Genomic DNA, 14,811 nt, shown 5'->3' on the forward strand with positions numbered 1-14,811 from the left:
CAGAGCAGGGAGGACGGTACATGAAAGAGGCCATTGGGGGCGAGAAGGCAGGGCATGTTCATGGTTGCTGTCAACCTACACCTTAGGTCTGCCATCTCCGTACTATACATGAACAATAGAATGCGCAGTTAGCAGGGTCTCGGGGGACAGTCTTGCCCCTGTAAAGTCCACATTCAAATTATGATCTGTGTGTGAAATCTGCCGCAGCAAAATCCCAAAACGCAAATATTATACGACACAACATGGAATTCAGAAGGGAGGCCGATGCCGGCGCTTCGAGGTGCTTTTCTTTCCAGCTCAGGGCAGGGGCAGCTTGAGTCCGGGGTGAGCGCAAGGGCACATTCCTTCAGTAAATATGAGATGGTGCACCCCTCCACCCCACTGTCCACCCTTCCACCCCACTGTCCACATCTGCACTCTCGAGCCAGAAGGAACAGGGGTCAAAGGGTACTAGAAAAGGCCAGGGGGTGGGCACAGCGCCTAGAACTATGAGATGAGACACATGCATAGCAATGAGGGCTGTGACAGGCGCTCCTCAGCCCACGCCTAGTACACAAGGATATGTACACACACATTTCACACCTGTCGTGCTCTAAGCGCTAGCTGTTTAATCATGTAAATGGTGTTTACTTCACTCAACGCCAGGAGCACCAGCCCGCCGGTTCTGGTATCACAGAATGAACGCCTGGCAAAGCCCAGCGGCCCACACGCTTGTAAAGCTAAGCAGGCGTGGTGGCACCGGTGCGCACAAGCTATGTGTAAATCCGGCCCCTGCCGCCCTGGGGCAACCCAGGGGGCAGACTTTGAAGCTGGGGAACCGGATCGAGTCTGACGGGAGGCGGAAGCATCCTGTGATTCTGGGCAAACCACTTCATCTCCCCCTGCCTAGAAATGAATGTGACCGTCTGCAACACAACCAGTACTCATGTAAAGCACCCGGATAGCTTCGGGGCGAGTTCGCGCTATATAAAACATAAGTAAGAAACGAGAAAAACAAGGTCAATTTGAGATTCGGGGGCGTGTTTTTCGCACTCTCCCCTTCCCATTGGCTGGAAGGTAAAATTCCAGCCAATGGGAAGAGGAGAGGGCGGGACTTAAAAAAAGACCCAGAAACGCCCCCGAATCGCGTTCCGAGGGGGGAAATAGTGACTGACAGCCAATCTCTTCCAATGGCTAGCCTCCATTTATGGAGCTAGTCAATGGAAGACAGAGGCGGGACTAAGCCCCACACTGTAGGACATAAGATTTCGCCTGGGCGGAGCACTAGTGCGCCGGACCAGCGAAACCTAAAAATTGCAGCAGTCCTGCCGCTTTACTATAGTCGCCTAGATCTCCAGCGGAAGTGAGCCGATTGAGGAAGAAAGGGTAAGATCTTCCTGAGTAGTTTAAGGATGAAAAAACCGTTGATGCAACATATTTTAGTAGGTTCACCAGGGAAAGTTCAGGTTCTAAATAAATCCTGAGATTTTTGACCGTTTTAGCAGGAGTTGGAACGGTTGTCCAGCTACTGGGTCAAAGATCAAATGGCAGTATTTCTGGTACATGGGAATGTTTAATCCACAGTACCTCACTCATCAGTGAATTACTATGAGGGAGTTGGACTTCAGCCAGTCAGACACCACTGCCATTCAGTGATTAAATGGTTCCATAGGATAAGCATCTTATCCATCAAGGAAGATCATAAGCTGCGTGTTTTACCTGCGTAATTTATACAGCAGAGACCAAAGAATTGTATGGATCAACAGTGGATGAATGTATATATTAAACATTGTTGGGCAAAATGCTGACCCTGGAGGAACTCCTTGGTTCAAGTGCATAAACGCAGACATATGGTGGTAAGAAAACTGCCTGGGACCCATCAGTCAGGTAAGTTCTGCACCACTCCAACTCCTTTCCTCCAATGCCAATTTCCTGTAGACTGGTCAGAAGGATAGAACAAGCTACCATGTCAAATACTGCAGGCAAATCTAATAATAAGTCTGCACTTTTTCCCTTGTCCTTAAGCATTCGAGGTCATCCACAATGGCCAACAGAGCCCTCTATGTGCTATGTATTTTGTGAAACCTGACTGAACCAAGTCAAGTATTTGTTCACTGGCTACACAGACAGGAGACAATTGACATGTTTCTTCACTATCTTCCCATCAAATGTCAACAGGGAGATCGAATGAAAATTTGTAAAAAATGGTAGGATCCGCTTTTGTCTTTTTAAATAGCGCCACTACCATTGCTTTTTTACATTCCCTTTGAATATGTCCACACTGCAGCGAGTTACCGCAAATCTCTAGAAGTAACGAACCAAGAATTTCAGTCGCTGCTTTCCAATAAGGGGGTGGGAGGGGGAAGCAGAGGATCCAGTGGATTTTAGGGCAGCCATGACTGAAGTGAAGTTGTCAGGCAATAATGGCTCTCACTTTTGCAGACAGTTATCACGATCATTTCCTGAAGCCCTCTGTCTACAAACCATCTCAGCCCAACAGGGCAAAGGCCCTATTTCTCCAACACTTTGGTCACAATCTGTCCCACAAAAAGATAAAGATTTCGGAATATTAGACACCTTCTCATCAAAATAATTCGAAAGTCTATCTGCCAGGTCCTGGGAATTGTGAATTGATTCCCGGCACACCTGGCGAGGAAAAGTAACAAACCATCCCACACATTTCCTTTTCTGAGTTCTCAGCCTTCAGAACGTTATTAGAAAGGAATGACGATTTGGAGAAGAACACCTGCCTCTTGTAATCCTTGGCCTTTTTTGTGTTTCTTGCACTACAAAAGTAGACCATACAGCAAATCCTCGCTAGATTTTTGCCGAAAGGCAAGGGAAAAGGAAATATGAAGAGTAAGTGAAAAAACACAAACTGCATCTGGAGGAGAGATTCCAAATTTTGAACAAAAATATACACAGAGAATATCAATCCCCTAAATTTTACTATGCATTTGGATGCAGGGCGCAGCCTTTTACTGTCATTATTTTCCACTGTAATGGTCCTGCAAAATTCGGAGAGCCTACATGCCCTATCGGCTAAGTTTGTTACTTACCTTGAGCATTTATGCCAATGCATCCACATAGGGTATCATGAACCTTTTGGACTCGAATTGTTTCAGAGAATAGCCAGGAAGGAGAAGATCCTGACTGTCAAGAGTTCATTTTCACACGTAAGCGCCTGAGGTTACACGGGAAAAAGTAAAATTGCTGCACGATTCAGGAATTTCTTATGGTGTGGCATGCAATGCCCAAAAACGTGTTGGGTGCAACGTTCCATTTAACAGCTGTTCTCTAAATAGGCAAACCTATACGCCAACTTTACAAACTTTCCCAGGTCGTTAATAACATCAAAAAGCACAAGGTAAGTCATCAAACATAATGGAACATAATGAAACAATGTTTTCTCACAACTTTTACCTTCTGTTCTTGAGGGTGGTTAAGGGCACAACTAACTTTGTAAAATGATTCAGAACTGTGTTTAGCGCTCGTCAGTTTTGGCTTTCGTTCCAAATAGTTTGTAGTTTGTTGAGAAAACCTGGTAGGTGATGTCAAGAATAATCCCTCATTGCGGCCTGGGCTCCTTCGAATTCCTTCATCCAACTTCTGAGGGGGTGAGTAAAGCCTGTTGGCCTTCCCAAGTATCCTTCGCTCACAGGAAGATTCTGACTCGTCTCTTTCTAATAGTTCCCTCACGCTGCTTTCTAAACCAGGATAGTCAGCACCAACTTCTCCACCATAGTTCCAACTATTCAAGGATTTTCGTATGGGAGACAGATGCGCTGCTGGGTTTTCGACAGACAGGGCCATTAATTCAGGAGGCACTTTCTAGAGAACTAGCAGGTGTAGTCCAAGACCTGAAATAAGGATGAAATCAGTATTAAAAACAAACAGCAGTATTAGCAACACCTATAATAAATATGTCTCATTTAGACAATGCCTGTAATCTGCCCCTAAAAACAGTCCCCAGCATCCCCTTTAACCACAAAAGCTCCAATTCATACTGTTAATCAAGTTAAAGTGAGACCACGCAAATGCCGCAGAGATCTCTTATTTTTAGAGCTTGCTTTACAGACATCTTTAGTTGTCTTGTAGCAAAACCTTTAGACTGCAATACAATATACAGAGTAGGCTTTGGGTCAGCATCTTGCTAATGGCTGGAAGCCTTTCCTGTCTTGTCACAGTTCTAAATTCCGTATACAATTGCTCCCTCACCCCTCCTGCTTCCTTGCATCATATTTTCTTATTTTTTTTCCTGCAAAGTACCAACAGCAGCACACTGCTGCCAGGCTATTCACTCTGCATGTTGCTCATTGACCATCCCCTTACCATGCGGCCTTCTTTTTATTACATTTTTCCTCCAGGGCAAAGCAAGTGCACATTGTGGCAGGGCTGCTCACTTCTTTCCTTTTGGGATTCTGCACACTATACATATATTTTAGGTCTCGCCATGGCCTTCGAGACATGCTGTATTCAGGTATGGACTTGAAGCTCCGCCCATCTTTTCAATTCACTCCTGGCACTGTCCATTCTAAATGGCTGTTTTTGGTTTGTGAATGGGCTTAGTAGTCCCTACTTAGTACCACCTTTTCTGCTTTTGTAACCTACCATGAGGACTAGCCCTTTTACTTGTGTTGTTACTCACTAGGTTTCATTTACAGTCTATAAGCATTATTTTCTTAAATGATTTTCTCCTATTGCAGACACGACATGCTTTTCTGCAACGGTGCCCGCTTTCCCACTTTCATTGTCATCCTGCCTTCAGGCACCATGCTGTAGGTTTCAGCAGGGCGCATGCTTTTATATTTTTATAATTAGTAATGGCAGGCGCACTTGTTTGCATCGCGCCCAACTTTCAATTTGCAGAGCGACACAGGCAACGTGCTGCTCTGTTTACCAAAAGCTTGCAATATTGAAAAAATAGACGTTGGCGAGCTGTGCCTTTCTTTTCATTGGCACGGCTCACCAAAGTTTATGCAATAGGTCTCACATTTGTTTGAGTTGGAATTATTGGCATTATAAATGCCAATGTCTTTTTTACCTAGCCATGTTGCAGTACCATATGTGGCCAAAAGAGGTCCCATGGGACTTCTTTCGGCCACATATGGTATTGCAACATGCAATATGGCTAGGTTATAAAACAAACATTTACAATGCAATGGTTTCGCCTTTGGAAAAGTTAGAGCTATTGGCATTGTAAATGACAAAATTTGTATTTATGTGTTGGTTTTGAAAACATAAATAAATGGCATTGTCATTTACATTGCCATTAGCTTAATCTCTCATGAAAGCCTCAGGCATGAGAGGGCAGAGTTACTTTTCTGGCTACACTGTTCGTAAGACGGGAAGGTTATCCCTCAAGTTACACTGACCTTACAGGCTCAAGTGTGAGGCAGCAGAACTATCCCTGAGTTTATGCCGATATTACAAACTCAGGGCTAAAACAGTGGCTCTATCCTTGAGGGTTATACAGATATTGAAGACTCGGCCTTCTGATAGCAGAGCTATCATTGAAGTCACATAGATCAGACCACAGAACTATCTCTTAGGTTACACACATTTTCCACGCTCAGGCCTGCGGCTGCAGACTGCCCCTGGGTGCACAGATCGGTTAGGTTTAGGTCTGGGCCAGCAAACTCGGCTTCAGACAGGAGAGCTACACATCAGGTTACACAGATTTCACCGGCTCGGGTCACGTCAGGTCGCAGTTTTCCCTAAAGTTATGCAGAACCTTAAGACTTGAACCTATGGCAGCAGAGCTGCCCGTCATATTATACCTATCCGATGGGATTATTCTCAAACTACACCTTTGATCCAGGTGAAAAGATATGAAAAGATTTAAATACTAGATGTATTATGCTGCAGTGGCCCAAAGGGATTAGGCTATAGACAGCAGGCCTATCCCTCAATATTACACAGTGTGCAGAATCCATGCTAAGCAGATCTACTCTTCAGGTTACACAGATCTTGCTGAATCATGCTTTAGGTAGCAAAGATACTCCAGGTCACAGATCTTGGTGACTAAGCACCTTTCTGCGAATCTGGAGACGACTGGAAAGATTACAAGACACCTTTGTGATTTTGCACACGGTGTCCGCTGTTAATGTAGGAGTGGCTTTTCAAATGTGAGCACGAGCAGTTTATAGGAACATAAAAACCTCTAGAAAGCAGCAACTCAAACCCCTCCAGACTGCTGCACACCATATACAATTATGCTCTTATAGGTCTGTTTAGGAACAGGCCATTCTACCGCTGTATGCGAGGCGCTCCAAAGCTTTGAATATGCAACGGGGTGACAGGTCGTCCCATTCATTCTTTCCCTCTCCATCACCCCGTTCCCCTCATTTCTCGATCCTACAGGCTACTTCATCTCTTGCACGCATAAAGCACTTTGAAACGAAACAGGCATCATACAATCCCCATTACATATGCCCTAGACAGGACAGGCAGGGTGGAAGGACAGCAGTCACAGAATGCCTGAGACAAGGCTTCACAGCTTAGAAGTCCAAGCAGACTGGGAAAGCGGCCAGCGTGTCACCCAGCAGACATCGAGCATACAACACAGGGCTTTCAGTGGGCCGGGTCTTGCCGGTGCTGAGATGGGTCCCTATCGGACTCTTCATTTCTGCCCTCACCCTCAGGTTGGAAAAGAAAATCTTAACTCTGGTACTTGCATTATATATCTGGAATGGATACAATGACAGAAGCAGAAAAATACCGGTCGGGCGGCACGCCATGCTAAGCACAGATTTTTAGTTTGCGTGTTTTAAGCCACGCCCTGAATTACATCGGCCACGCCCCTTTGAGAGCCCCCAGTTTTTTCAATCCACTTAAAGCCCAAATGCAATACCAACTACATACATAGCACGGCAGTCGTGGGAGCAGCTGCTCCTGTTATGGCTGTGGACCAAGTACCGTGGTCTGGACCTGCATTGTGAGGGGTTCACCTGGTTCTGGGGTCGGCCTGGCCTGTGCTGGTAGGCCGCCACGTGCTTCCGGAGTCGATTTGGCCCTGTGCTGGCAAACACCCAAGCGTCGACTGCTTCCGGGGTCGGCCCGGTCCTGGGCTGGCAGACACCCATGCGTACCCTGGCTCTGGCGCCTGGACGTGGGCTGGCAGACACCCACATGTCATATGTACCGGTGGGTGCCCGTCCCAGGCTGACAGACACACACAGGTCACCTGGTTAGGGGTCGGCCTGGTCTCAGAGGAGGCTCGTGGTCTGGCACCGAGACGGCCTGGTCTGAAGGCTGACCTGGCCAGAGGAGACTGGTGTGGCCCCGGATCAGCCTCGTCTTCGGGACCAGAGAGCTTGGCTCTGGGTTCCCTTGGTCTCCGAGTGGCAGGAGCGCGCTCCGGCACCATATGTCTGTACATCTGCAATAGGCAAATCCCAGGGCTGGCAAATAACCTCCCTCCAGGAAGCAGCGCACCCTTCGCCCCTGTATAGCCTCACTGGGCCTCCCATGCCAGCTCTCCGGGGAGCGGGCCACGCTTCCTTCCGGAACCAAGCTAGTGGGGCAGGACTCTGCCTCCTTTCAAGTGGGGTGCTCCCCTGTCCCATGCAGTCCCAGCCCGCTGGCACCTGCCGTGTGACACATAACACAGTCACACTCCCGACGCACCTCTGGGCTCTCACAGACAGTCACCCGCCCAGCCACGCCCTCAGCACAGCTCTGCGAGTGAAGCAACACTGATGTTTGTGCACATGCTGGGAAGACAGCACCTCAGCCTCCTACACCAGTCACAGAGAACCAGACCCTCAATGGCTGGTACTGGGCATCAACCATCACCAGTCACAAAGAACCAGACCCTCAGTGGCTGGCACTGGGCATTGACGCAATGCCACATCCTCACAGGCACAGTGTGACCGTGCACCAGGCAGCCACAGAAATCAAGACCCTTGCAGGCAGACACCCAACATAAGCCCCTCACAGACAGTCACATAGAATCGGCCCTACAGAGGCAGTGACCCTGAATCAGCCTCTTGTATGCAACCACAGTGCTGAAGCCCCTTACAGGGAGCAATCACTCCACTTACAGGTCATTGATTGTGCCCCAGACAGTCACAGGCAGCTCTAGAGTGCCCGCATTTCTCAGGGTGTGGCTAGAAGTCGGTCCCGTACTCACTGTGCCATGGGAATTGGCCTGGCATTTCAGTCTGAACTGGGCCTCTTGGAGCAGGACCACGTTTGTTAGCATTTGGACAGTCTCTGTCTACAGTGGCATGGTGGACAAAAAAACGATGGACAGGAATGCAACCTCAGTAATTATCGGGCGTTGCAATTAATTCCACCAAACAACTTTCTGTTCTCAGAGGCAATCTCGGTGCACCTGTGCCTCGCAGCCAGTGATGGAGCGCTAACCCTCGCAAACACAACAGGCAATATCAACAATCAAAAAATGCAGAGGCGCTTGGCAGTATGTACTATTGGGGCAGGTCTCTCCTCAGCCGCATTCCCTGGCTTCCGGTATGGCTCTGCCCTTGATCACGAGTGCGGGGAGTCCCAGTAGCTAGGGGACGCCTTGCGCTGCCTTCTCTGTGGCGCAGCTCAGCCGGGACAAGCCTTCCGGGTGACAGGGGGAATCCGCGATGCTGGAACCAATCCCAGCGCGGCTTTTCTACGTAGGCGGGGACAGGGAGAGCAACCCTGACGAAGCTCCCGGGCCGGCAGCGGTGATTTTCCCCAGGCACAGCTCTTTGCTTCTGTTCTGTACTGGGCCGGCGGCGGTGATCTCGGCCCCTTTTCTTTTGTGACTGCATTGGGTAATGCACGGGCACGAGCTCCCGAGCACCACATCAATTGTTCAGGAGGCGCAACAGACCTCACACGGAGGGGCGGGAACTGGCACACGCTTCTTCAAGACGGCACGGCGGAGCTTCTCAAGTAAGCTACTGCCCGGCCGCCATCTTAGGACAAATGACCTGAACAACCCTTCCAAAAAAAAAAAACACCGCCCACAGCCGCATGACATAGGCAAAAGCCTAAAAGTCTCGGGAACGCCCACGAATCTGCTCCGGCTTTGATGGACAGATCTCTGTTCCAATGGCTAGCCTCCATTTATGGAGCTAGCAATGGAAACAGAGGCGGGGACCAAAGCCACTCTACTCTTCTCATGAGGTTTTCCCTGCAGCTGCGCAGTGCGCAGCTCGCTAGTCGAAACCTAAAACAAGCATTTACAATGCAATGGTCTCGGCATTATTAAAGGTAGAGCTATTGGCATTGCTCACGACATTTTTATTCATTTTTTTTAAACATAAATAAATGGTATTGTCATTCACAATGGCAATAGGTGAGCATTAGAGAGGAGTAGAGAGTATTCGCGGACACAGAGCCACACACACAGAAAGCCACAGAGGCTTGGATATTAATAAGGAATGCAACACCTTCAAAACAAAGGTCTAAAGCACATGCCGTCAGTTCTGCTTAAAGTTACCTGGTTTTCATGGATAGTTGCACCTTTCTCCTGGAAGATTCTGCTTCCTTGCACCCTGTGCTTTGTCGTTTCTTTGTTGTATTATTGTTTTATTCCACCTCTCTTTGTGGTTTCTATTCCCTCCTTCTTGTATAGTCCCTCTCTCATTCTCACACTCCCTCCTTGCTCCAGCATCTCACTAAAGACACACTGTATAGAGATGAAACCAATAGTGTCCATTTTCTTACGTATTTCCTCCCACCTCACTCCTAATTTGTGTCTCACAAAGGCACCAACTGTTGGCACGGAATACAAAGCACCAAAACAGAGAGAGTCAAAGGAAATTAATTCTACGTTTATTACAAAAGCTTATGGGGAAGCGGGCTTTTCTGAACGGTTATGTACTGTTTACATGAGTGATTGGCATATTCCTTTAGCATCAACGCCAGCAGTTCTATATAGCTTTCCCTGACTAAGTCATAGACATCAATAAAAAAATCAGGCCTTTAGCAGCTAGGTCCCGGCTGCATTCGCCTCTGGCTGTAAAGTGTAATTCCCTGTGTTTATGCCATGCTAAAACCCCATGAGGAACCCAAGGATAACAAAGGTTGGGAGCGAGGAACAGGAACTCTCAGGATGACAGGCGTCGGATCCAAACCCTAGCCCGAAGCCAGCTCTAAACCCCAACTGCCTTTTGGAAATAAAATCCAAACACCCCCAGACTCTACTTCAATCCAATCCCAAGTTTTAAAAATACACGATTTGTTAGTTCTTTCTTAACAATTAGCAATGCCATATGCTGTCTTTTTTTAACTTAAGGTTTCCTGTGACAACGCATAGTTGTTTTTCAGGATGTAGTGGTGAGAGGCACTAATGAAGGGAGAAACGATGTACATATCCAAGCAGGATTAGTGAACTTACTTCCACTTCGCAATGTCAGAAATTCACAGTATTGCATATTACAGGAGACTTTAAATGTAATTTCACTATTGAAAAAAAAATAGAGGAATTTATAATGAAAATGACTGTCAAAATAGGGACGGTTTGTTAATAGTTTCACTTTTAAAGTGTTCCGAATTGGTTTAAGCTGTAATAATGAGGATAATAATAATTTGTATTTAAATATCTGTTACTGTTACTAAATGTAATAGTACTCGGTTGCCCAAATCCGAGGGATGGAAGCAGCGTCTGCCTTGCCAGGATTGGCCCTTGTGGCATAAATAGCACAGCATATCCCAGTGGCCAGAATTTTACTCGCTAAGTCATCTCATTTATTTATACGGCACTTAAAACTGACGTTTTTCCCAATTCGAATTGCTATAAATAACAGGCATTAATGTTGATCATTTAATTGTTAGTCACTGTATCCCCATCCAAAGGATGAAATGCGGAGTCGTCCCTGCCAGGATCCGTACCTCACGTTCAGGTAATACTAGTTGAAGGATCTTTAAACAATTAAAATACGCATTACTCTAGACACAGCGGCGTCCTCGCCCCTTTCTTCCATATGGAAAAAAACCAAGTACTATGACGTGACTGGAAGACGATATTTGATGCTTTGCAAAATAAATAAATCTCCCGCGAGCTCGGCTTTCGAATTGGTGGAGGGTTGCGGATGCGTGGGTGGAGCACAGGGTGGTAAAAGGGGGAGGAGAGCAGGGGGGGTCCTGTGAGTCAGAGTGACAAACAGGGTGGCAGAAGCAAGACAAGCAGCGCAAATTATTTGGCAATTGAATTAAAACGAGAACGATCCAAGCTGTATTTCCACATCTGCCGAAAGCGCAGAGATCCGCCCATGGGTCTGTGCGTGTTCAAGGTTTATTAGATTTCAGGCCGAGTCATGACTTTCATCTCCTGAGTGTGCAGTTCTGTTGCCAAGTGCAGGCATGGGACCTGGAGCTCACGTCCTCGTGCGCAGTCACTGTGCCAAAGGAGATTCATTATGTAATAGGAGACCTCAAACATCTTAATAAAGTTCTGCATTCCGCGCACTGTTGTAATTTCGTTTGAAATGAAACATCTGATCGACGCGGCAGAGAAAATGTTGCACAACAAAGGCCCCAGGACGAATCCCTAGTTTTCTAACTTTATGGAGCATCGGGCACATAATTGCATACGTCAGAGTTCCAGAGATACAAGCGTACATATTATTTTCACAATAATTTTATTGTAATAAGATTAACATTCTAGTAACGAAATAGAGTAATTCAGTTACCAGCTGGGTGAAAAAGCTGGCATCCTCTAGTGGACTTTGCAACAAGCGCTCAACCCACTGTGCCCAATAGCTGAGAAGCCGTTAACACTACTACTGTTCACACGTGCATTGCCCTGGAAATGTAGGAGGCCAGCACCCTCATACTGTTACTGGTGAAAAGCACCCCCTCCCCTCCCACACACAACCCGGACGGGCCGCAGACGCCGCGATCTTCTGGCATCCCCCACACTCTTCCACTCAGGACCGATGTCCTGCTCGCCGTCCCCTTTTCCTGGCACCCCGCCCTGTGGCTGTAGGATGCTGGGTGCAGGCTGACAGTGAGAGGTGGGGCACACGCACACCCGTGAGCCCGGCGCCCTGGGGGGCTTCACACTAGCAGTGGACACGGGTTCCGCAGGGGGTCTCGGCCACCCTTTGATCCACCCGATGGCATCGGGGACGTGAACTGGGGGCACGTGCTTGGTGCTCAAACCGGACAGAGGCCGCTGCCCCTTTGGGGTCGGTGCTTACATATGTGTTCATTCACGCACAGGCCCATGCCCGGTGTTTCACGAGCACGAGCGTGTGCAAGAATGGTGGCGTCCCCTGCAGGGGGGGTGGTGGGGGGATGGGGCACGGAATCATAATGCTATAAGAACTTTTAGTAACACAAATCTTTACCAACAGGAGCGGGGGGGGGGCGCCGGGACTCCGGGTCCGAGTGTGCAAGGCCGCAGCGGTGGATTCAAATTCTCCCCTTGCCTGCTCTCATTTTCTCCTTCCTTTTTTCCCCGCACGGTTTCTTCTTCTCCCTTCAATTCTTCTCCCCGCCCCTCTCCCTTAGGCCTCACACCTCCATTCCCCCCTTCCATGTCTATCTTTCCTCCCCTCGCCTGGTGTGACCTGCACTCTTCTTCCCCCTTCATTTATTTTCGTCACTCCCCCCCTCTGTTCCTCTCCTCACCTTGTCCCTTGTGCGCCGCAGGCTGTTCCCGCTGTTGGTCCCCGGTCGGCCCTTGTTTTATTAAAAAAAATACAATACAGACTCTTGCCTCCGCTCCGCCTGCCACGCGGCGGACTCGGGGGTCTGCCATGGACAGAGGGGGGGGCTCAGCTCTCCATCCCGACGCCGAGGCCTGGTGTGCGGGGGGACACCGCCTCGAGCGTTCACACCCCCGGTGCTGCATTAACTGAACGCACCCTGGCCAGAAACACACTGACGTCACCAGAACTGACCCTCTGTACCAGATACACCCACCCACCTCCCCGCTTTGCACCTTCTCGTCGGGAGGTCTCCTGTCCTTCCCACAGGTGTGCATTTTCGCGCCGATCCAGCATTAAACATGCTTCCAAGGGAGATTAGCGAAAAACACAAGAATTGTTATTTTTAATTATTTCGTTGGGATTCTTTTCTGACGCCCGCGGAAATGTAGGAGGCCAGCACCCTCATACTGTTACTGGTGAAAAGCACCCCCTCCCTTCCCACACACAACCCCGACGGACCACAGATGCCGAGATCTCAGCGCGAGCACCAGGAAAGCCTCACCCCAGCGAGAGGTCAGGGGCCTCCATGAAAGATTAGCATTCACTCCCTGCGGTATTTTTGGAATACCCCGATACCTTGTAGTGCTTTGTTTGGTGCCAAAGCAGGAGATCACTGGGTGAAAAAGAGGGGCTTGCTTTCTTGTGGGGCCGTGGCTGCTTTCATCTCACTTTGAAACCCCTCCCTTCAGTTGTGCCCACCCGCAGGCGCACCACAGACGCCCCCACCCTTCCTCTCAGCCTTTGAATTGTAAGCACCCCTCCCCAGCCCTGCTCCTCTTTCACGGGTGTGCTGTGAGTGATTTACACAGGAGTACAGTGACGTTTGTCGGGCGCAGGCTTCTTGCGATTGTCTCAGCATTGTGAAAATAAGACAAAAAAATGTGGATTACCTAAGGAGAGCTGCGGAGGGAGGGGGGACCAGCAGAGCAGCTGTGGAAATCACCACCGTCTTTCTCCAAGGCAAAGCAGAAATGCCTCGGAGAAAGCATGGTGATTTTTCGCATTTGGGGGCGTGTTTTGCTGTCCTGAGTGACGGACGACGTCACTGTCTAAAGAACAGCAAAACTTACGCCCCCAAATCCGAAAAAGACGGGGCTTCTTTGGAGGGGCGGCTCTCTCCTCCAATGGCTGGCCTCCTTTTAGGAAGCCAGCCAATGGTGAGAGACGGAGCAGGGAGGCGGGTTCTGAAGCCCCACTAGAAGACATTAATTCTCTGACCGGAAGCTGCTTTGCAGCTTCGTCCCGAGACCTAAAAAGGCATTTATAATGCAGGTAGCTCCAACAACAAATGAGAGACCTATTGCATTTTCAATGCTTGTTTTAATTTACAGTTCTACAAATGGCCTGCAGCCGAGTTTGAATAGTAAATAAAAAATGCAAAATGGCTGTTGGTGCATCCTATAGCATGTCACATGGCCATTTTGGAATGTTTGTATACACTTGTGCGGAAGTGTCTTTTTGGTAAGAAACAAATTACAGTCTTTCCCCACAAAATTCTACAAAGCTGGCAACTGAGCTGCTAGGTTCTCAGTTTCAACACGTGCATTGTGACCTTTCAGCAACATGATAACAAACAATGAGCACTGGAACGATAGGTTAGGGGATACCGGTTTCCATACAGAAACAAGCAGCCATCCAAGAATTAAGGTTTATAAGAAAAGCATGAAAACAAATAATTTGGACAAACTTGATTATTTTCCATTATGACCTCTGAAGTCTAACCTTTAAGTCCAAAATATAATTTCTTTGCAGGCACTGATATTTTTGTTTTGAATATTCAACATAATTGAAAAGTATTTTGGTTTCTATGCAGTGTTACAAAATAAAAAAATCAACTGCCAGTAAAGCAACTAGTTTTGGGATTTTTAGTCAAAGATTAACTCTACAATGGCCGGTCCCAAACCCAGCTACAAAAAGAAGATAGTTATGCGTGGGACAAGCTACCCAACCATGTAAACGAAAACACTAACTACAGAAACATCAACTAAAAGACAACCCGGTTTTAAAGGCAAGACAGCCCAAGAGGCATTGGAGATGAAAAAAAATACAACCTTGCCCTGCTTGGCATCAGCAAGACCAGGTGGACATAGTCCGGACAGAAAAGACTGGCTCCAGGAGGAATGCCGCTGTATTCTGGACATGAGTAAGAACACCCTACATACTCCGGGAGTAG

At 48.0% G+C, this 14,811-nt stretch overlaps 1 protein-coding gene across 4 annotated transcripts in view; it reads right to left on the reverse strand.

Moving 5' to 3' along the window:
- The window catches only part of CEP68 (centrosomal protein 68), a 131,369-nt gene that overhangs the window by 72,315 nt on the left and 44,243 nt on the right, over nt 1-14,811 (reverse strand). For all 4 annotated transcript variants that reach the window (XM_086927600.1, XM_086927598.1, XM_086927596.1 and 1 more), the window contains exon 2: nt 3,403-3,839. In XM_086927600.1, coding sequence (XP_086783726.1) covers nt 3,403-3,792 — 390 coding nt within the window. In that variant the 5' untranslated portion in view covers nt 3,793-3,839. The remainder of the gene's footprint in view (nt 1-3,402; nt 3,840-14,811) is intronic.

This window comes from Lissotriton vulgaris, chromosome 6 (assembly GCF_964263255.1).
Source record: "Lissotriton vulgaris chromosome 6, aLisVul1.2, whole genome shotgun sequence".
Lineage (NCBI taxonomy): Eukaryota > Metazoa > Chordata > Amphibia > Caudata > Salamandridae > Lissotriton > Lissotriton vulgaris.